Source organism: Nicotiana tabacum, chromosome 10 (genome assembly GCF_000715075.1).
Source record: "Nicotiana tabacum cultivar K326 chromosome 10, ASM71507v2, whole genome shotgun sequence".
Taxonomy (NCBI): Eukaryota; Viridiplantae; Streptophyta; class Magnoliopsida; order Solanales; family Solanaceae; genus Nicotiana; species Nicotiana tabacum.
The window spans coordinates 149593931-149617062 of NC_134089.1; the positions used below are offsets into that span (position 1 = coordinate 149593931).

Here is a 23132-nt window from a genome sequence, read left to right on the forward strand (position 1 = left end):
TAGGACTACTCTCCATATTGCATGTTTAATTCTTTTCATTTTAGAATTTTCCGAAGTTAACCAACCTGGCTGTGGGTGGACTAATCTGTTGAGCTAATTGGGAAAAAAAATACTGATTTTAATTGCCAAAAATTAGAAAGAAAAATAGTCATTGGAAGTAAATGCATGCCTCCTTCATCAGTATCAATGTACTTCTCCAATTATTAATCCCACTTATAATTGAGTTAAAATAGTACGGGCTAGCCAGTTTTCGGACAGGTCATTCAAAAATAGCCAGCGTTTGCAAAGTCATTGAAAAATAGCCACTATTTTGCTACAACAGGGACCGGTCCAGCATAATATACTGGAGATCGGTGCACATGTGTATGAACTTCCAGCATATTATGCTGGAACTCCAACACGCGGAAAGTTCAAGCATAATATACTGGAGATTGGAGCACCTATGTATGAACTTCCACAATATTATACTGGAACTCCAGTATATTATGCTGGAGTTCCAGTATGGAGTTCCAGTATACTTATGCTGGAACTCCAGTATACTATGCTGGAGTATTTTCCGGATTTTGAACAGTGTTTTCGTTCATATTTATCTTTACATAAAAAATGGATAAATTTCGATTACTTTTAAAACTGCGGTTATTTTTGAATGACCACTTGTAAATCTGGCTATTTTTGAATTTCTCCCTATAATTGAAGATTACAAAAGTTCTCTTTTGAGCGACTTTGCCATGCATAGAGTTTTTTAAACTGCAACTCCTTAAAGAGTCTATTTTTCTTCCCTTTTTCGAAATCAGTGTTTAGCCATGAAATTTTTTATTTTCGCTTGAAATTGAATTTCGAAATTTTTGAAAAATTTTAAAAACTCCAAAAAACTCTTTTTTCAGTTTTCACTTGAAGATGAATTTTGAAATTATTTGAAAAACTCCAAAAAATCGTTTTTCAAAATTCACTCAAGTCACTCACAAAACTACTTTACTTTTTTTTTGGAATTTTACAATTGTTATGTCCAAACGGCCACTAAATGTCAGCTACAATATTTGGTGAGAGTCCATCCCTTCCAATCATGGTAGCTCGAAAAAAAAAAGATATACTTGTGCACACATAAGGAGTATCACACAAGGGGGAGGGGGAAAAAGAGATGTCTGAATTCTGAAGACATTATTTTGACATGTCTAGCAAAGCTTAATTAGCTGCCACAACTCAAAACTCAACTGGCTTTTTTCACAGATGTGAGTGAACCAGAGGAGAAACTCACTGAATCATACCTTTGAAAAACATAAGCCACAATCAAAGAAGCAGTAAGAGTAACAACATCCTTAGCAGCACATTGTTTTGTTTGATTCAGTTGGTCTCCCAGTCTGTGGTCCATTTGACCAAAACAAATAATTCAGCAATTCTTTCCCTTTTTCCTTTGTAAACCTTTCCAACACAAACTTTTCAGGATCATCAAACACCTTTGGATCTCTCATTACCAATGGCTGATATCCACAAAGAAGTTCACCTTTCTTTATCTCATAAACTGAATCATGTGAACTTAGCTTAAAATCTTTTCTTGCTCTTGCATATTGACTTGGCACAGGTGGACTAAGTCTAAGTGTTTCATATACAAAAGACTGAACAAGTTCCATTTCTTTAACACTCTCAAAACTCAAATTTTCTGGCTTTAATCCAACTTTCTCTCTCACTTCATTTTTTAACTTCTCTTGTAATTCTGCATTTTTTTCATCTCCAAGATTTCCCAAAAGGGTAGGCAAGAAAATAGTGAAACCACCAAAAGCATTGAACCCAAGAATGAACAAAAGGTTATGTATAGCTTCTTGTTCAGTAAGTCCAAACTCTGATTTTCCTCTGTTTAAAACTTCCTTAGCTTCATTTTTGACAAATTGTATGAGTTTTTCATAACTACCTTTGACAAGGAAATAAGGGTAACTAAAAGAGTGGACAAATATTTCTTCAAGGGGTTGAAGTACACCAATACTAACAGTAGGTGCAAGTTGAATAGCTAGCCACGTGTCAAGCATGACGTAGCCAGAATTGGCTATTTCTGGTGAGGCTGATGGATTGGCTCCTAAGAGAGTGAGGGAGAAAAAGTTGAAGAGGAATTTTTGCATAGTAGGGAGGAGAGAAGCTGAGTTTGATTTTGAGATATCTGATTCAAAAGTTTCAAACATGGAGTTGAGCTCATTGACAAGTGTAGGCACCCATGTTTTTGAGCTTCTTTTTAGAATGTCCAATGAAAAGTTCTTTATCTGCAATTCAACAGTATCAAAAAAAAATTGTTTAACTACCAATGCATAATGATAAATGTATCCTATAATTTTTATTCTAAATCACCAAAATATTTTGTTATAGAAAATATACTCTTATAAGGGTCCGGGTAAGGGCTGCCCCTAAGGGTGTGATGTAGACAACCTATCCAGGATCCAGGGAAGGGTTTCCCCCTAAGGGTGTGATGTAGACAACCTATCTTAATGCAAGCATTAGTCGCTACTTCTACAACGCGAACCCGTGACCTATAGATCATACGGAAACAACTTTATCATTACTCTATATATGTAAGAAATTGTTAAATGATTAAATTAATCAAAATATTCTTAAACACATTAGGCAAACAATTCAAAGGGTAGTGCACAAGGATGGAAAATTTTGAGACATTTGTAGTGGATGTTCAATATATAAGGAACAAATGCCCTTCTACCGAGGCATTAGCCACATGAGACTTTAGTTATCCTTATCATGTGATTGTTAGGGGTGTTAATGGATATTTAAATTCGATTAAATCAATCAAAAAACATAAATTTTATATAAATCTATAACCGTACGGATAATTAAGGTAGGTTTTTTATTTTATGAAAATAAACTGTAAAAATATCGAACCGTACCGAATAAATTTACATGTGAAAAATATATTTGTATATTAAATTTAAAAATAATAAATTATTAAATTTTTTCTTAGAATTATGAAAACAGTTACAAGCTAACAAGTAATTAAACTCAAAATCCCAATTCCCAAACTTATTATGCTACTCCTGTTAAAACTAAATTATTTTCAGCATATTCACTAGCAAGACACAAGGTATTGTAGCAGTTATGAGTAGCAAATCCAATATATTGAATATGTTTTCTTTCATATAATTTAGATTTATCTTTTTTGAGATTTTAATCTTCTATAGACTTTATTCTGAGTCTTAGCTTTGTTAATATCTTTTTACCTGTATGATTTGTATTTTCTTTCTATTTGCTTACTGTAAAATAATTGATGGATCTATACTCTGGCCATCTTTCATATTTTCTCAATTCGTCACCCTTTAAACTTTAAAAATGTCTAGAGAGTTTTGATAAGTCCTATAAAAGTATATATGTTATTGTATTCTATTTCTACTAGTGACTTTTATATGACATTCTAAAAAATATCAAAAATCACTCAAACTATACCTATACCGAAGAGAAACCAACATAATTGAAACGGAATCGAAAATTTTAATTTTGGTTATACATAATAGTATAATCGAAAAATTGATATAATATAAATTTTATAAAATAACTGATCGAACCGAACCAATTGCTATGACTATTTAGAAGTTAAACCACTGAAGACGAATCATGAATAAGTAGTAATTTTGTCTTTTTAAAACATTAGTCATAATTCTAGAAAAACATGGAAAAAAGATCTACTAGAGATTTAAGGAGATATTTTGAAACTAATATCTGTCATGTGTAAAATGTGGACGCCTAGACTTGTTGTTTCACTGAAATGCCAACTCTATTGTCATCTATTCCCATTTATGACTGGACTTCCTTAACATATATAGATATAATAGTACACAAGACAAATTAGTGTCAAAATTTCAAGTTGTGCAGCACATGCTCCTGTGGCCCTTGATATATAATTTCTCATCAGACTATCAGAGGTCATACTAATCAATTATCAACGAAAGTTATTACTACTAAAAGTTAACAGCTTGTTTGGATGGTTGTTACGCATCGTTTCATAATATATCGTATTGTACTGTATTGTATTGTACTGTATCGTTTGATAAATACAATGTTTGGATAGATTGTGTTGTTTGTCATCGTTTCATAATATCACGCACCAGCAATATGAAGAATAAACTTGCAATATTATAAAGAAAAATTATGATATAAGGTAAAATTACTATATATAAAAGTAGGGTAAATGATAAAATAATTTAATAATAATAAAGGGTGAGATTGAGAGAAAAAGACAAGGTAACGACGCGACAAATATACATTGTTTTGGTTACTATTATTTAAAAGGGGTATACAGTATCATTTTCCCTTTTATCTTATTTATCTACACATTTGACAAATATCAAAAGTGTTTATAAACTAAAAATTGGACAAAGCCATAAGGTATTAATTTAACAATTTTTATTTTATTTTATTCCTAACATTTTTGTGATTCCCGAAATACCCTTGTCCATCTGTAACATCTCTCTCCTATTGTTAGGAGTGTACAAACCGAACCGGAAAAAATCGCACCAAACCGAAAAGTCAAACTAAATCGATAAAAAAATCTGATTAGGTTTGGTGTTGAGTAAAAAAATCTGAACCAAACCGCATATAAATATATAATTTTATATGTACTATTAAGATCTTATATAGAATTTTCTTTAAAAATATCTAGAAATATTTAGGATTCTCTTGCGGGATATAATATTTAATAGTATATGAAATGCTATATATTTATTAACCTTAAATAATATAATCACTTTTTCATATAAGTGTTACTGACAAAGGTTATAACAATCTTTTGCGAACATTTCTTAGTCCCAAGACTCTCAACCACCAAAAAGAAAGCAACCTTTTGGCTTTTCAAACATGACAAAGGTTATGTGTTAAAAGTGTGCTATCATCTTACTTTTATTTATTTAGTTATGCATTCAATACGAGCTTGCTTGATTAGTTTTCTCTGAATCAAGCATGTGATTTTTTTTTTAAATTATAGGCGGCGATAGACTCGAACACGGGACTTGTGCCTGCTCTACTATCATATTAGAGTGTGTGATCATCTCATCTAAAAACGTATCTACTATCTCCTACCAATATAAGTACCTTACAATCAGTCAAGGGGGTTCAAAAAAGAAAAGTGGGAATAGAACCAATGACCTCACAAAGATTTTGAACCCCGTTGATCACTAAGATATGCTATATATAGGTAAAAAAATAGATTTTGCCTTAGTTTAATTTTTGACAAAGGCCCCTAAATTCGCCCTGCTAACTCTATCTTTGACCAATGAGAAAAACTGACATTTTTGCTTCTTGGTGAGATTTAAACCTGAACAATCGGAATTCTCAACACACTTTTTTGATCAATAGGTTAATGACGTTGGGTGCCGGCGAGGCGACCTTAATGTTATATTGCAAAAGTTCAGCAACGAACATCCTCTTTCATATCTCAGTTTCCAAAGAGATACTCCCTCTATTCCATGAATATTTCATGTGAATGGATTCAGAGTACGAGGTCAAAACACATACGGACACAAATTCTTTACGTAATATATTTAAAAGCTATGGGGAAAAGGTACGTACCTGAGTATGTTTAGGTTCAGAAGTATCAAGATAAGCACAAACACGCATATCTCCAGTATACTTAACACTAGGCATGAAATCCCCAACAAGAACATTAGCTTTCTCTACAATCTCCATATCAAACAGATGTGAAAACGACTTGACGTCTAGAACCGCCACCACATTCGGATTAACACCAAGAAAAAACGGAAAACATGGAGGCACATTGGTTCTAAAAACAGTGCTCTTGTGCTTTTCAATTCTCTTGGTAAAAAAAGTGTTAGGTCCCTGAAACCAGTTATAGTCCAATCTATCAGATATTGGTCCTAACAACGGCCAACCGTAGCCGCCGGGAATTGTACGGACAGGAAGAGAAGCCGGCGGCGGAGTTAACGGCGGTGAGGATGTACCAGTGTAGCTATCAGGATTAATAGGAGTAGATCCGCTCATCATTTTCGCCATGAGTGTGGAGGTTCCTTTTTGTTTAATGTGCAGAAAATCAACGCAGAATGCTGGGTTTTTAACTCTTGTATTAATTATTTATGAGTGTGATTGAGAAATGGAAAATGAAACAAGTGAATACGATGGGATAGATAAGGATCAAAAATTGTGAAGCTCCGTTGTTTAAAATGTGGAAAGATTGGTGGAAGAAGTACAACTATATACTAATTAGTTTTTGCGTTAGCTAGTTAACGTCAACTTAGAAATATCATGCCACTTGTTTTAATGTATCCTTATTACTACTTCCTCATTCGATTCTATGTGCCAAAGGTTGAGAGTATACAAAGGTTAGAGTACTTAGTTTTCGGCATAAATTTAGATATTGATTTTAAAAATTTTAGAAAATAAATTTGTATATTCTATAATTATATAAAAAATACTAGTATAAGTCATGATAGTTAATGATAACAAAAGCGGAAGCAAAGTAACAAGAACAAAAATAATAGGATAGAAAGATAGAGATTTAGCATAGAACCAACTAAGGAAATTGAAAGAACATTTGAAATAAATAAATACCCACTCAATGTAAAATTTAATTGACCCAAAACTAATAGGAACAATCCTTTGAGGAAGTAATCCTCTTACAAGTTCACATTAACAAGGAATCAACTAGCATAAGAATTCATCATAAACACTCTCAATGAGTTTTCATAAGAATACCAAAATAAGCTAAGTCTAAAATGAGAGTCTAAAGGGCTATTTATACTAGGGAGCTAAGTATTACAACTATAGCCACCAAATGTAATGTAGTCTTTAATGGTTTGTTAAATTGCATGTATAGCCGCCCCGTTTTGAAAGTAGCCTCCACTTAAAACCCAAAGTGCTCAATGCTATCTAGATTGTATCAGTTAATAATTCAAAAAGAAGAATTTTAATAGTTCAATCGGTTAGCTACCTAAATTTTTACATTATTGGTGATGATTTAATTCTCCACCTTGTACGCCCTCTCTCTCATTTCCCCCAAACAACTCCCATTTCCAAAAAAAAAACTTTAGTAATTCAAAATATTAAAAAATATTTAAGAAGAGCATGATAAAATAAAATCTAGTTGGCTTTTCAAATAGCAATTTTATTACATAAATTTGGTACAAAGGGAGTACTACTTTCTAACCCTACTTGTTGCGGAAGTCAAATGTATATAGTGTGAATGAGTCACAACTACTATACCAAAAATTATGACAGCCACCAAATAATAAATAAGACAATAAAGCAACAATAAAAGGAACACCAGAATTTACGAGGTTCAGCCAATTTTGCCTACTTCCTCGGACACAACCAATATTTTATTCCACTCCAAAAATACAAGTGAAATAATACTAAAGAGAGAAGATACAAATGCTTTAAGAAGATAAGAAGACAAATAAGAGGTGTGTTTAAATCCTAAACATTAGGCCTTCTTTTATAGGGAGAAATTCTTCCCAAATTAAGCCTCCCACCGATGTGGGAGTTTGTCATTTTCAACAAATCTCCACCTTGGCAAAATTTCACATCTTCAAGTTTCTCTCGGTAACAAATTTTGGTTGTGTCTTCATCTTCAATCTTCAGTGTTCAACAATGTTGATCAAATCCAAACAATGTTGAAACTTGACCGCAGTCACACAAGTAGGATTCTCTGTAGTATGAATTTAGTAATTCTTGACCGTAGAGAAGAAGGTAGGATTCTCTGTAGTATGATTTTTTTTCACTATGACTCTACCTTCTTCTATGATTTCTCGTACGAAATGATACCGAACATCAATGTGCTTCGTCCTTGCATGATAAACTTGGTTCTTCGCTAATTGAATAGCACTTTGACTATCACAAAAAATTATGATACTTTTTTGTTCAACACCAAGCTCTTTTAGCAACCCCTGAAGCCAAATTGCTTCTTTCACAACCTCTGTAATAGCCATGTACTCCGCCTTTGTTGTAGACAAAGCAACTGTTGACTGCAAAGTAGACTTCCAACTAACTGGTGCCTTTGCAAAAGTAAACACATAACCAGTAGTTGATTTTCGTTTGTCTAGATCACCCGCAAAATCTGAGTCACAATATCCAACTACAGACTGATTGTCTTCCTGCTCAAAAACTAACCCAACATCTACAGTATTGTGAATATACCGTAGAATCCACTTCAGAACTTGTCAATACTCCTTTCCTGGACTATGCATAAATCTGCTAATAACTCCAACAGCTTGTGAAATGTCAAGTCTCGTACAGACCATTGCATACATTAAGCTACCAACAATATTTGCATATGGTACCATTGATATATACTCATGTTCAGCTTCATCTTGTGGCAACATAGTAGTACTTAGCTTAAAATGGGGAGCAAGTGGAGTACTAACCGGCTTAGTATTCTCATCTATGCCAAAACGCTGCAATACTCTCTTTAAATATTATTTCTGAGCTAAACAGAGTTCCTTTGAACGTCTATCTCTTATTATCTCCATGCCAAGAATTTTCGTTGCCTCACCTAGATCCTTCATCTCGAACTCCTTCTTCAGTTGAATTTTCAACTTATTAATTTCTTCCGAATTTTCGGAAGCTATCAACATATAGGAGAAGATATACAAAGGAACCATCTTTAAACTTGCGCAAATACACACAATGATCGTATTTGCTTATCTTGTACCCTTGCCGCAACATAAACTCGTCAAATCGCTTGTACCATTGTCTAGAAGATTGTTTCAATCCGTACAATGATTTTTCAAGTTTGCACGCCATATTTTCTTTTCCAGCAACTTTGAATCCTTCTGGCTGAGTCATGTAGATTTCCTCCTCCAAGTTTCCATGTAAAAATGCAGTTTTTACATCCATCTGAACTAGTTCCAAATCCAACTGTGCTACCAAAGCCAACATAATTCTAATGGAGGAATGTTTTACAACTGGAGAAAATATTTCATTGTAATCAATTTCCTCCTTTTGAGCATATCTTTTGGCCACCAATCTTGCTTTGTAGCGAACATCTTCTTGGTTAGGAAATCCTTCTTTCTTTGCAAATACCCATTTGCACCCAATTGCTTTCTTTTCCTTCGGGAGATTGGCCAATCTCCATGTATGATTCTGATGAAGGGATTGTATTTCATCATTCATGGCAATCCTCCACTTATCTTCTTCTGAACTTTGGACTGCGTCTTTATAAGTGGTAGAAACATCATCAGCTACATTGAGGCGGCATAAGCAACCGTCTCTATAAGACGAACAGGTTTTGTTATTGTCCTTTTTGGCCTGCTAGTTGCAATTGATTCAAGTTGTTGTTGAGGTCCTGAGTTGGAATCTCCCTCTCTACTGGCTCTTCTTCAGAGGATAATCTTCATTTGTTTCCTCCTCTGCTTCTTGTGTAGGAAAAATAAATTTTCCCTCAAACTCCACCTGCTTAGAAGCACCCTCATTTTGTTTGATATCTTTTGTTACCTTATTTACCATAGCAGATTCATCAAAGGTAACATTCCTGCTGAATATTATTTTCTTTGTCATAGGACACCATAAGCGATATTCTTTGACTCCAGAAGTAATCCCCATAAAAATAGCCTTCTTTGCCCTTGAAACTAATTTTGACTCTGTCACATTGATAATATGCAGTTGAGCCAAATACATTCAAAGAGTCATAATCTACAGCAGGCTTTCCATACCATTTTTCAAATGGTATCTTTCCATCAATAACAGTAGATGGTAGATGATTAATGAGGTGACATGCATATGTAACTGCCTCAGCCCAAAATTCTTTGCCCAAGCCAGCATTTGATAACATACACCGCACCTTCTCCAGCAAGGTCCGGTTCATACGTTCTGCCACTCCATTCTGTTGTGGTGTATGTCTGACAGTGAAGTGTCGGACGATGCCATCATTTTCACAGACCTTATTGAAATGATCATTTTTGTATTTACCTCCATTGTCTGTGCAAATACACTTGATCATCCTGCCTGTTTGTTGCTCCACCATCGTCTTCCATTTGAGAAAAATTCCCAACACTTCATCTTTGCTCTTCATTGTATACACCCATACTCTTCGGGAAAATCATCAACAAAGGTTATAAAATAGTGCTTCCCACCCAATGAAGGTGTTTTGGAAGGACCCCAAACATCAGAGTGTACATAATCCAAAATGCCTTTAGTATTATGGATCGCTGTACCAAATTTAACTCTTGTCTGTTTCCCTTTGACAAAATGCTCGCAAAACTCCAAGTTGCAAGCCTTTACTCCTTTTAACAATCCTTGATCTAATAAAGTTTTCAAGAATTTTCCTCCAGCATGTCCCAAGCGCATGTGCCATAGCCTGGTTGCTTCTATCTCTTTTTCATCACTGGATGTTACTGTCGCTGTCCCAATAACTGTATTACCGCGATAACGGTACATGTTATTGTTCTTCTGATTGACCTTCATTACCACTAGTGCACCGGATCATACTCTCATCACTCCATTTTCTGTAATGATTTTGAACCCTTTTGATTCTAGGGCTCCCACAGAGATGCGATTTTTCTTCAAATCCGGTACATATCGAACATCTGTTAATGTTCTAATCATTCCATCATGGTTCCTTAATCGTATTGAACCAATGCCATATGAGGTAAGAGGGTTGTTATCCGCTGTGTGGACGACTCCATATTCTTCTTCTTGAAAATCCACAAATCAGTCCCTGTTGGGACACATATGATAGTTACAAGCCGAGTCCATCAACCATATGTCTGATAATGTTGATGGCTCTGTTGTAACTAATGAGAAGTCTGAATCATCACCATCAGCTACATTTGAATCCATAATGGCCTTTCCATTATTATGTTTGGTCTTATTCTTCAACTTCGGACAGTCTTTCTTCCAGTGCCCCTTTTCTCGACAAAAGGCACATTCATCTTTGCTGGGTCTAAATCTTGACTTGGATCTTCCTTTCTTTGTCCTCATTTGATTTTGAGGACGACCCCTCACAACCAGTGCTTCTCCTTCTCCGCCCTTCTGTTTTTCTCCCTTTCTTTGTTCATAGCTGTACAAAGCCGAACAAACTTCTCTGAGAGAAATTTTGTCATTTCCATGGAGTAGAGTAGTTTCAAGGTGCTCGTACTCATTAGGAAATGACCCCAACAACATCAAGTCCAAGTCACCATCATCAAAAATTGCATCCATATTTTGCAAATCTGTGACCAACTTATTGAAACTGGTGATATGTTCATTCATCGTGGTACCGGGAACATAGGTGAAGCGAAACAGTCTCTTCATCATGTACAATTTATTTTGACTGTTTTTCTTCAAAAATTTATCCTCCAGTGCTTTCCATAATTTACTTGCAAAAGTTTCCTTTGTGTATGGATATTTCTGCTCTCTAGCAAGGTAGGATCGAATGGTACCGCAAGCAACACGGTTGATAATTCTCCAATCTTCTTCTCCAATAACATCTGGTCTTTTTTCTTCAATGGCAAGATCTAGCCCTTGTTGAAAAAGGACATCTAGAACCTCGCCTTGCCACATCCCAAAATGTCCTGACCCGTTAAAAAATTCTACCGCAAATTTCACATTTGACACAATTCTTGTCATAAGCGAAGATGCCAATGATGACGTATTGTTGACACTTGATGTAGATTCTTCTTGTTTGTTGTCTCCCATCTATGACACAAATATTATTTAATAGCTGACGACACAAATCAAGATTATTTCCTTTCTGGTGTGGAAGATCAGACTAAGCTGCAACCACAAAGCATACTCAGACAGAATCTTGACTCAGTTACCAAGATAAATCTTTTCTGATGTGGAAGATCAGACTATGCTGCAACCACAGAGCATACTTAGACATTACCTTGGCTCTGATACCAATTGTTGCGGAAGCCAAATGTATATAGTGTGAATGAATCACAACTACTATACCAAAAATTATGACATCCACCAAATAATAAATAAGACAATAAAGCAATAATAAAAGGAACACCAGAATTTACGAGGTTCGGCCAATTTTGCCTATTTCCTCGGACACAACCAATATTTTATTCCACTCCAAAAATACAAGTGAAATAATACTAAAGAGAGAAGAAACAAATGTCTTAAGAAGATAAGAAGGCAAATGAGAGGTGTGTTTAAATCCTAAACATTAGGTCTTCTTTTATGGGGGAGAAATTCTTTCCAAATTAAGTCTCCCACCGATGTGGGAGTTTGCCATTTTCAACACTACTCACGTACAACATTATGAGCGAAAAATATTTGAAGACATGTTTAGACAGTCGTAATCTTTGTGAGTAATATTTGTTAAAAGAAGAATCTTTGCGAGTAATAGAATGTCATATGTAAAATCACAAGTTCTTGGGGTAGTTTTGAAACATACAAAAAAAACTTTTTTATTTTCTTAAACTTCATATAAACTCAAATACTGAGTATAAAATGGAGAGGATTGGTAGAAGTAGTACGATCATGTCTTTGCCTTGTCTATTTAACGTCAACCTAGAAATATCATGCCACTGCGTCTGCATTTATCACGTGCACTGGGTTTAGTAGTACTAATTACTTGATGTCTTCGTCAAATACGTGATCATGAAAGTCTTTTTAGTAGAGGAACAAAAGATTGTGAAGAAGGTTTTGAAGATTTAGAGAACCAAGAAAAGTACTGAGCCCAAGAGCTAGAAAATTATGAGAGTAATTCCCATGCTGCAGGAAATCATGACATGTATTTAGTTTTGGTAAGATATTATTTTGCTTTCTTTTTAAATGCGATATTTGATTTTTTTTTCAGTTTGTTCAAAAATAATTTCAGCTGGGTTTTTATGCTTTATTGTAATGTTTAAAAATCCCGATGGTGATTTTCAATATAGTTGTGAGTACGTAGCGCTTTTTGCTTCAGTCTTAATCAGCAAGTTATTTTTTTTTAAGAAAATTGATTAGTTATGAGTTGAAAATAATTAGTTGAGAAAATCAATAATTTACTAAGTACTAACATGTTATTTATCTATATCGTTGTTTGTTTATAGTAACAATGTTTTTTGCTCTATCGCCATAACCTTTTACTTTTGTTATATTAGCACTATGAATTGAGATGTTGGAGATAGTAAAGATGGGGAAATTGATAAAAACAACTCTTATGACGTTCGGACTGTCCAGTGGCCCGACTCATGCCGCCAGTGAACTGTTACTAAGATCAACAAAAATAACAATATAGACTATAATCCCACAAATAGGGTATGTGAAAGGTATGTGTACGCAGACCTAGCCTCTACCTTGCGCAGGTAAAGAGACTGTTTCGGATACTGAGATCATTTACTGGTAAATTTAACCCATGAGATAGCCACAATTCTCCGAAAAACCCAAGAGAATAGATACCTTTTAATTTTATAGCAAAATATTTAATTTTGGTTACCTCCTAGCCCTAAGCCACTAAATACGCTAATCAGTTACAATATTTTCTCTCTCTTTATTCTGATACATCCCATTCTCTTCCCCGTCCCATTAAAATTTCAAATTCTCTTCCTCTTTTCTGTCTAATTCGCTTGCGATTTTCTCCTCCATCGATATCCTCCATTGTAACAGTGCTTAAAGAGGAAGATTCTTTTTTTGTGTGTGTATCACGGAATGCTTGATGCCTGACATTAAAAATCTACTTACAATTAGGGGTAAACTTGATTCTTCATCAACTTAATGTAAATTCTGGCCGCCTACGTCAAAGCGGAAATAAGAAATCAAAAGAGAAAAAATCCATTTCAAGAGGAAAGTAATGGAAAGCTGAATTAGTAGAAGTCACCCAGCCACTGTTGTCCACATTAGAGCAAATAGGCCTGCCCTGAATGGCTGGTGACACCATGATCAATTAGTCGTATGTCTTATTCTACCACTAAAATTCCGAGCACAACGCTCTAACGCTCTGCATTAAAATTAGGGTTTGTTCTTGAACAAAGACGAGGAAGTTTGGGCTGAGCAACTTGATTTTCTGTTAATATATTTTAATGTATTTTCATGTATTTCATTGTATTCATTGTCTTTTTTTCATTGTAATTCAATGTATTTCGTTGTATTTCATTGTATTCACTATTTTGTTTCCATTGTACTTCTCCCGTTGTATTCTATGTATTTCATTGTATTCACTGTCTCGCTATATGCCATGAATGTATTCATATATTTTTTTAATTAATATAATATATGTATTCAGATGTATTATATAATTTCTCTGAAGATTGTTCTGTTTTTTATGTATTTTTCGGTTGAAAATCTTTTTTATAACTGAAAATACAAAATTTATGTGTTATAATTGAGTTTGTTGAGTTATATTAGGAGTCTATTATGTTAATTGATTCACTTTCTGTTTTAAAAACAGTGTAATCCCCTATTTCACGTCGTGAATACAGTCGAATACAGTCGAATACAATAATCTATCCAGCTGTAATCCCACGTTTCACTCCATGAATACAATCGAATACAACAACTGATTAGCTGGACTTCCCTAATTCACGCCTATTTTTGCTACTGTATTCATGAATACAATAGCTTAAATACATCTTATAACCACAGAAAAGATATCTATAATCCGTAATATAGCAAGTGGTATCTATAAATGACTAATTACTACTAAAAGATAGTGTTTTATGAAATTTTCCCAATAAACATCGGACCCCCAGACTGCATCTACACAGATTACTTGTAGTCAACTCGAGGACAAGAATGACCACAAGGATACTGGTTACATTCATAACTGTTTGTTGGTATCTAATTAACCTATAACTTGGAAATACAATAAAACATTCACTCCAGGATCCTATACTGCTCCATCCCAGAAAGGAAAGCAGCATGTGCAATAAATGAAAGGCCAATCTACATCTGATATACATTACAGTAGTAAAAGCAAAAACTGAAAAAGATTGTTTAGGCCACAGCATTAGGGAGACTATTATTGTGAGCTTCCAGCTGTATACTGAGGTCATCCAAGTTGACACAACCTTGTATCCGTAATCCATGTTCATTTGCAAGATGCAACAAGCAAATAAAGCATAAATGTGGAGATATAGCCTCAATCGATGCTGACGCTCTGCATTCATTTGGAAAAGCAGCCAAGATGTGCTTGAAAGATACACTTTCTTCCTGCATATTAAGATGTGAATGAATATAGATGTCCAATAAACAAGCTAATAAGTAAACAAATAAAGCCCCGTCGATTAGAATGTCATGCTGATCAATTGAGGAACTGCTTAACAAAAGGAGTCTTTAACCACATCTATTAAGAAAAGATTCAACAACATACCCAGTAAAATCCCACTAGTAGGGTCTAGGGAGAGTAGAGTGTACGCAGACCTTACCCCTACCCCGAAAAGGGCAGAGAGGTTGTTTCCAGGAGACTCTCGGCGCAACAAGAGAGGCAATAATATCATAAAAGAAACAAGAGAAAAGACATGTAACAACAAAAGATACCAAAAAGAAAATAACCACAACAAATAAGTGAAAGGACAATAACACAAAACTATGCAAAACAACAATGTGAATACAACAAAGACAGCTATTAAGAAAAGATTGGTTAGAGAAAATGTTATATTGTCAGACAGTTTAGTAGTTCTACAATCGCATTAATGACTATGTAGTTATAATCATTTGCCTTACACCTTCCCATCCTATTGAGGGATTCAAGGTGGATCCACGGTCAATCAGCAAGCTTATTTACAGAAAATGAAAGGATCCTGTGCCTACAGACTTGATTTCCACGTCAGATATCCAGAAAATTTACATACTTGATTAGTTATCTACAAATTTCCTTCTCATCTACTTAGTCGCTCTGTTATATTGGAGTTTGAGATATAGAGCAAGAGCAGAGTACTATACTCAATTTAGGAGCTCGGAATAAGGGAGAATTAGGTGGTGTTCATGCAAAATGCAGAACAAACTCCTTCCATCCCAAATGAACCTACAAGTTGACTTGGCATGAATTTCTAGCTATGAGTTGAAAATGTACCCCTAAGAGTGTCAGGTAAACTACTTTATAATAATAAGTGAAAGAAATTATGAGCAAAAAGATAATTCAGCCCCATTTATTGCCTCCACCTTAGTTTATATCAAAATCTTTTTGTTTGGGACATCACTAACTGTTTGGCAAAATTTATTGTTCATTTTAAATACAACTTTCATAAGTTCCAAGAATTCAAATTCATTTAATCAATCAACTGCGTACTCTTTGTTTAAAGAGAAATGAAACTGTCACAAAACCAACCAACAAAAGATATATATAAGTAGAAGTAATCTTTTAGTTTCAAATAACATATCCACTTTCCACATGTATGTTAGTACAGAAAACGATGAATCATTTACTCATCTCTTTACAACCTTTTCACTTGCTATTATTTAAGAAGAGCAAAAAAGTAAAATGTTTTGACCTGTATGTTCCCGGGTAAGCATTAAATAATAATCTCTCCTTTTCATTTCATGTGGCATCATCACTAGGCATGGTCTTAAGAAGTCAATTCCAAATTATGTTGAATATTAGTAGAAATTCTACATGGGGAAAAATGCATAAATGCACTCCCATCCAGGCCAAAATCAGAATCATTTCTATGTAACCAAGAACACACTGCCAGTGAAGTAAAAAGTTTGAACTTACCTTAACTGATGTTTGATTTAATTGGTCCCAAAGCGTTTCCTTAAGCACTTGAACATCTACTTGTTTGGATGTTTTATCATACTGGACTTCAATCTTGTTTACCTGTTAATTCAGACAAGATAAACTAAGGGTTTCAGTTTGCGTCAAAAGAAGCTCTTCATCTAGCAGATTCTACACTGAGGAACAAAATTATTTTCTAATAGCAACTGTGCAAAGAAAGATGAAGTTTTACTGTGGGAATTAAGTTTCCATTAAGCAAGCAAAGTGAACATTTGACATTTTTCTTCCCACAGATTAATTGACAGATAACATGATTTGAAGTTTCTTTTCTTTCTTCCATTTTCAGCCTAAAGAAATAAAGGAACTAATACTTACCAGTTCCTTGAAGTTTCTCACTTTTAGTATTGCTATTTCTTTTCAACATAAAGAATGACTTATTACCAATAGTACCAAACAGCCAAAAAGACAAAGAAAAAAAAAAGAAACAGGCATTTAAAAGATCAGCCAATGGCGTGGAGTTCATCAAAATAAAAAACAGCAAACAGGGTTTTTGAAGCAATAGGGCCAGGTAATTGCATAAGATAATATTGGTCATAACCAGTCCAGTACAAGTTGCTTAAATGTTTAGATCACAGTTCTGCAGGAGATCTCAATCTGTATAAATCATACCTTATCTGCCTAAGTGTCCATGAGACCAAATCAGAGGGAAAGTGGATATAGAGTGGGATTCACCTCAATCTTGTTTCGACACCAAATTAGGACAACATCTTCAACTATTTAGCTTCGATTCTATTTGAGCTAAACTAGAGTATGCTTTTAACAACTTTTATTAAACGCTGGTCTTGTGCACACCTCGCCTATTTCACAAGGTACTTACCACCTCCCACCAGCACATGAACCGGGTAACTTTAGACATCAAGGCTTAGGCAAATGGGAAGAAATAACCAAAACTTTTTTCCTGTGATGGGATATTAACCCTAGTCTCTCACGGTTCTCATTCACTTCCGTTAACAACTTTAGCCATCCAAGAAATTGCCTTCATCATTAAAATAATATATAATGATCTCTTTCCTAATTCTAGGTCAAACCTAATCTAATCAAGATTCAAGTCTTGAGCTCCCCATTAGCCTATAGCAATTAAGTTACATTCAGAGGAATCTAGATTACTACAAGTAAAAATAGTCAACATTTGAGAGGAGGAACAAACCTGGCGAGGTTGAGAGACAAGTGTACTTGACTCCTCAACATCACTAAATGCATTGCCATCATCAAAAGTATCATCAAAAGTCCCAGGAAATCCACCATCATCATCCCAAGATGGCATAGCTCCAAAATCATCACTTTGTTGACCGGCTTCATCTAACCAAAGAACCAGGTTAGTCAAGTTACATAATAACAAAAGTTTCATCTGTCACAATATGTAACATTCCTATTTCTGAAGAAAACTAGTAAATATGCAATAACAGGAGTACGCTACTTCTATAAGCAGTAGAAGACAAAATCTAGGAAATAGTTGAGAAGCCAATAGAGGAAATCTGTATATAGGGAAGAAGGGTTAAGGAAAGAAAAAGATATCATGGTAAGCACCATCATAGATCCAACTCAAATGCAACAACAACAACAACTCAGTATAATACCACAAGTGGGGTCAGGGGAGGGTAGCGTGTATGCAGAACTTACACCTACCATGGGGGTAGAGAGGCCGTTTCTGAGATCCTACTCAGACGCAATAGCATAAATCATTTAAAACACTTAAAGAATTGTCATCTTTGTTAAGCCACACCTGCATTACTGTCCCAGTAGACGTGTACCAAGCAAAAATGTATTTGAATAAAAAATTCAGCATTTACAGTTTGAAATCAACTTGCCGCAACAGAATCTATCACCCATAAATGTTATGCATGTCCTTAAATATATCAAAGTACAAAATTTAACAACAGCAGATGGGCATAAAAGTTATCTCACCTGGGACTTTCTTTCCTCTCCTTCCGAGGCACTAAGGCAAGAGAATATAGGCAATCAGAATATTTTTAAGGTAATCAGCAGATAACAAACTCACAAAGCAACTAGAGTTCACCGTGACATTGGATCGGAGAAACAGCTTCACAAGATTCTCAGGTTGATAATGACAATCTTCTGGAAGTAACCTGTTACACGATGTTCTATTAGCTGGAAGGAGTAGTAACTTGGGATTCTTTGGAGGAGCAAAGACATGCGATAGATCAGTGTCCAATGCTTTTGTGAAAGAAATTTCAGGTTCTGCTTTTCTGCTCTTTGTTTTCTTAGTCTTTACTGGTGATCCATCTTCCTTGCAAGGCTCCTCTGAGACTGTGAATGTGATGAGTTATTAAACACCAAAGAAACTTAAAGTGCTAGAGGTTTCTCCCATGACCATGATGGGAGAGAGAGGAGAGATGAAAAAGTTAACATTCCTTTTGGAAGTCCTAAAAAAGCTTACCTTTCACCTTCCGATACTTCCAATGATCAGGACCAGCCCAGGAATTGTGCTTTGAAGAAAATCCTAAACTTAAAAACAAGTAATCATCAACTCTCTCAGATCTGTCATCATCTTCAGCATCGAGAAAAGTAAATGGTTCAGTGCCCTGCAAGACAAAGCCCAAAGAAATACCAGATTTCAGTTGTTCTCTTTTCAAAGGCCTCAATTACAAATTAGTGTTGAAAGCAACAACAAATAAGTGTGCTTGCCACCTCCTGTTGCCCTGATGAAATTTGATCAATATTGTGAGAGCCTTGTTCTGCCACATCTATTCCATCATCATGATCCATCGGCCAGGCTCCAGAATTGTCAAATACATCACCATCATCCACATCTAGGCCAAACGATTCAGAAGTTTGTTCTGGTGAAAGCTGGCTAGAAAAATCTGTTTCAGCTGGCACCTGCATCTCTCCACTGAATTGACTAATCATATGCCTCAGACTCGGTGATATCTCGTCCTTCTTGGGCATATTCAATACCATTTCTTCAACACAATCTATACTAACGGAAAAAGTTTATAGCAATCAATTGATAGTGGCTCACACACAAAGGAGCTTCCAGCATCTAAATACAAAAAGAACCCAAAACTACGTATAATTCCAAAGCCACAAACCTTTAGCAAAACATATATCAATGGAATCTGTTCTATCATTCCGAATTTCTTCTGGTATTGACTTCCCAGGTATCTCGCATGAATCAAAAAGGACACTGCAAGTACCATAGATTCCTAGGTTATTCAACAAAAGACCCTTTGCACCACCTTCATCAAACTGAGCTGATGTCTGATGATAAAGAGGATCAACAGCAAAAGCGGCTGCAAAATAGACAAATGAACCGTTTATAAAGCGAAAAAGGATAAATTCAGACAAAGAACAAAAATACCAAAGATAAGAAGCGTGTATACCATCAAATTTCTTCACATTGATAGAATCGAATGATGACTCTAGTGTTGATAAAGGCGATAGCTGCAATTGTCACTCAAATTAGTTTAGGAACAAGAAATTATTTTGTGTTTGTCATAAAGAGAAGAAGAATGTGAAGTATTAACCTTTTTTTCTTGCTCTTCTCTAGGGTGACCTTCCTCCTGCTCATTTTCAGCATTGGCATCCTCTACAACAGGATCTGGCATACAAGCAAAATATTAAGAGATAGAAGAATAAATGCACCAAGCGTCTAGGCGACTCCGCATACATTCAGCACGCACCTAAGAAGAAGGCAAATAGGGAGGGAGAGAGAGAGAGAGAGAGAGAGAGAGAGAGTAAACAATGTCGAGAAAGGTTTGGAAGCATAAATAATTAGATCAAAAAGATAAAGAGTCGTTCCAATATTTTGAATGCCTTGGCATGAGAAGGCACACGATTAAAATGAGAAGATAAAAGAGGAAATAAATTTTGATTCACGAAGTATTCTTCAGGGAAGATTCAAACTAGAAAGACAATGTAATTTGGAAAAATAACAAACAAAAAAAACAATTAAGCATAAAGAAAGCTACCAATGATGTAGAATTATTCTTATAAGGCATTACCCAGCTAGAAACCTGATAAAGAGTGCATTGTATGCACAAAATCAAAACATACCTTGATCATTTCCTTTACCAACACGATTGATTCCTCCAAGAACTTTATATGCCTCTGAATGTACTGAGTCCACCCTCATTGAGTAAATCTTAACTCCAGCCTCAAGAGTACAACTAGCCTAAAATCATAAAATCACAAATAGCAAACAAACATGTCAGCATAGTATGTTTGTGCCTGCAAAATGAGAAAGTTATGATTTTAAGGTTAGCGATCTGTGGTTTGCATTTTATATATATGTTACAAAGTGCAATAGGATGGCATCATATCCATAGGCCATTGCCACTGCTCGTGCACGAAATTCAGTGGAACATCCTAGAAACATATCTAACTAAGTGTACATTCACACTTAAGTTTGAAACTTTAAACCAACCGCCGCCCTTCCAAACACACACACACACGGTATAACCAGAAATCAAAAAATTGTGTCTGCGTGATAAGATCAAAAAGCTACCTTCTGAAAGTTGGTCTCAGAATCATTCTCTTGTTCAACTTTAACGATTTCGCATAGATGATCAATCAAACCTAGCTCCCAAGTATTCTTCTGATTAATTTTCTGTTTCCAAGTAGAGATAAAAGTCAAATGAATATTCATCTATAAGGAAATGTGAACAAAACTTAGTAGAAGTGAGACATTTTCACTGGCGAGTTTGATGCAATTCTGGAAGAGTTCGAGAATCTGCTGCTCGTCAAGGCAAGTAGATGACGGAGGCGGGACAGGGAGTGGTTTGCGACGGATAACGGCAGCACGGGCGGCGCGTGCCCGAGCACGTTCAAGCTTGTCATCATTGGAGCCCAAGACAAATTTTGTCGGAGAAAATGGGCCTTTCTGTTTGGTATTAGGGCTTAGGGTTTCGGCCATTGCTGTTGTCAGTTTACAGATTTAGTGGACTTTACGGTCACCGGAAGTGAAACGGAGAAGTGGTGTGGTGTGATTTTGAAAGTGTGGGACGGTGGATGTTTCCGGTGGGGGTGTGGAGAATGGAGCTTCTGATTGTCGGCCGGATTTGGGAAAGTAAATCGAGTTTTTCCCACCTTTTGAAATTTTGAATTTGGGACGCTGGTGCAAAGCAATTTTATCTTTTTTCTTTTTCTGTTTTGCCAAGAGCGGTTTGGTTGGTATATGTAAAATATACTCCTTCCCTCTTGTATTAACAAGGTTACCAAAAATAATTGTTTTAAATTATTTGTTATTTTAAAAATTCAAGACAAAATTGATTTTTTTTCTTTTTTTACCCTTAGTAAGTAATTATTTTTGAAGATGAAGATAACACATAAATAGAATAAATACTTAATAAAGAGAGATTATATGTTATGACATAAATAAGGGTAGAATAGTCCAATCCATTTTCTATTAATATTTTTTAGGGGGTGTGTAAAAAAAAACTCAAACGCATAATATGAGACGGAGGGAGTAGAACTGTAGCAAATTTAATCCCAACATAAAACTTCATAATACATTAATACTAATTAATTAATTCGTTGTTAAGTTGTTAGTCTTTTCATAAATACCGGAAAAATGTATGTATCATTTCAATAGCCTATTTGGCCAAGTTTCTCCAATTTTAGAAACATTTTTTTCAGAAAAAAAAATGTTCTTTTTTTTTCAGAAAAAAAAATGTTCTTTTTTTTCATAGTTAGAAGTATTTGGCCAAGCTTTTGGAAGAAAAAAAAGTATTTTTGAGGAGAAATAGAAGCAGTCTTGGAGAAGCAGAAAAAGATAACTTCTCTCCAAAAGCACTTTTTTGAAAAATACTTTTGAAAAAAAATACACTTAGAAGCAATTTTTAAAAGCTTGGTCAAACACTAAATGCTGCTCAGAAGTATTTTTCAAATTAATTAGCCAAACACAAATTGTTTCTCACCTAAAGTACTTGAGTATAGCACTTTTAAGGGAAAAAAAAATATTTCTCAAAATAAGTTAATATTTGCAGTTTGGCCAAACATGCTATAAATATAGTTGACTGTGAAATAAGAATATGAGTATTAGTAATACACGACCAAAAATAGAAAATGATAAAAAATTCTCTTATAATCCTCATCAGATTTATTTCCTCATTTTTCTTTGAAAGTATTTAACTAGATATAATATCTACAATACAACTTTAGTATTAGTACTAATTTGCACATTACAACCTTTGCATAACTTATTTGCAAACCAAATGACCCATTATTATTGTTATCTAGAAGCCAAACTTATGATGAACGGACATTGGGACGAACATTGAGATTTTCAAAAAAAATAATGGTAAATAGGTAATTATGCATGTCTTCTCAGAGGTACACGTGTGCTACTATTAATTTGAGCAAATGTGACGACCCGACCCGTCGTCACGTGAGTTACTGCCCTATTTCCCCCATTTTATACTTCTTCATGTTTCATTATCGGTATTCGGTGTGTTAGAGTTAAATCGGATTGGTTTTGATAGGAAATGAGACATTTAGTCTCTTTTAAGAAGGTTTAAGTTGGAAAAGTCAATCGGGCGTTGACTTATGTGTT

At 34.9% G+C, this 23132-nt stretch overlaps 1 protein-coding gene and 1 pseudogene across 1 annotated transcript; both read right to left on the reverse strand.

Moving 5' to 3' along the window:
- Nucleotides 1–1111: 1111 nt before the first annotated feature.
- Nucleotides 1112–6144, reverse strand: LOC107817034 (fatty acid hydroperoxide lyase, chloroplastic-like; annotated as a pseudogene).
- An 8370-nt stretch (nucleotides 6145–14514) lies between these two features.
- On the reverse strand, nucleotides 14515–21735 carry LOC107798673 (condensin complex subunit 2). Its single transcript, XM_016621692.2, has 13 exons — nucleotides 21267–21735; nucleotides 21087–21188; nucleotides 20636–20753; nucleotides 20107–20180; nucleotides 19963–20023; nucleotides 19672–19872; nucleotides 19271–19554; nucleotides 19020–19164; nucleotides 18639–18889; nucleotides 18527–18557; nucleotides 17769–17920; nucleotides 16562–16663; nucleotides 14515–15057 (listed from the first exon to the last, which is right to left on the reverse strand). Exons 1-13 carry the CDS (start codon nucleotides 21492–21494, stop codon nucleotides 14842–14844), a joined length of 1965 nt encoding a protein of 654 aa, XP_016477178.1. The 5' UTR covers nucleotides 21495–21735; the 3' UTR covers nucleotides 14515–14841.
- Nucleotides 21736–23132: the final 1397 nt, after the last annotated feature.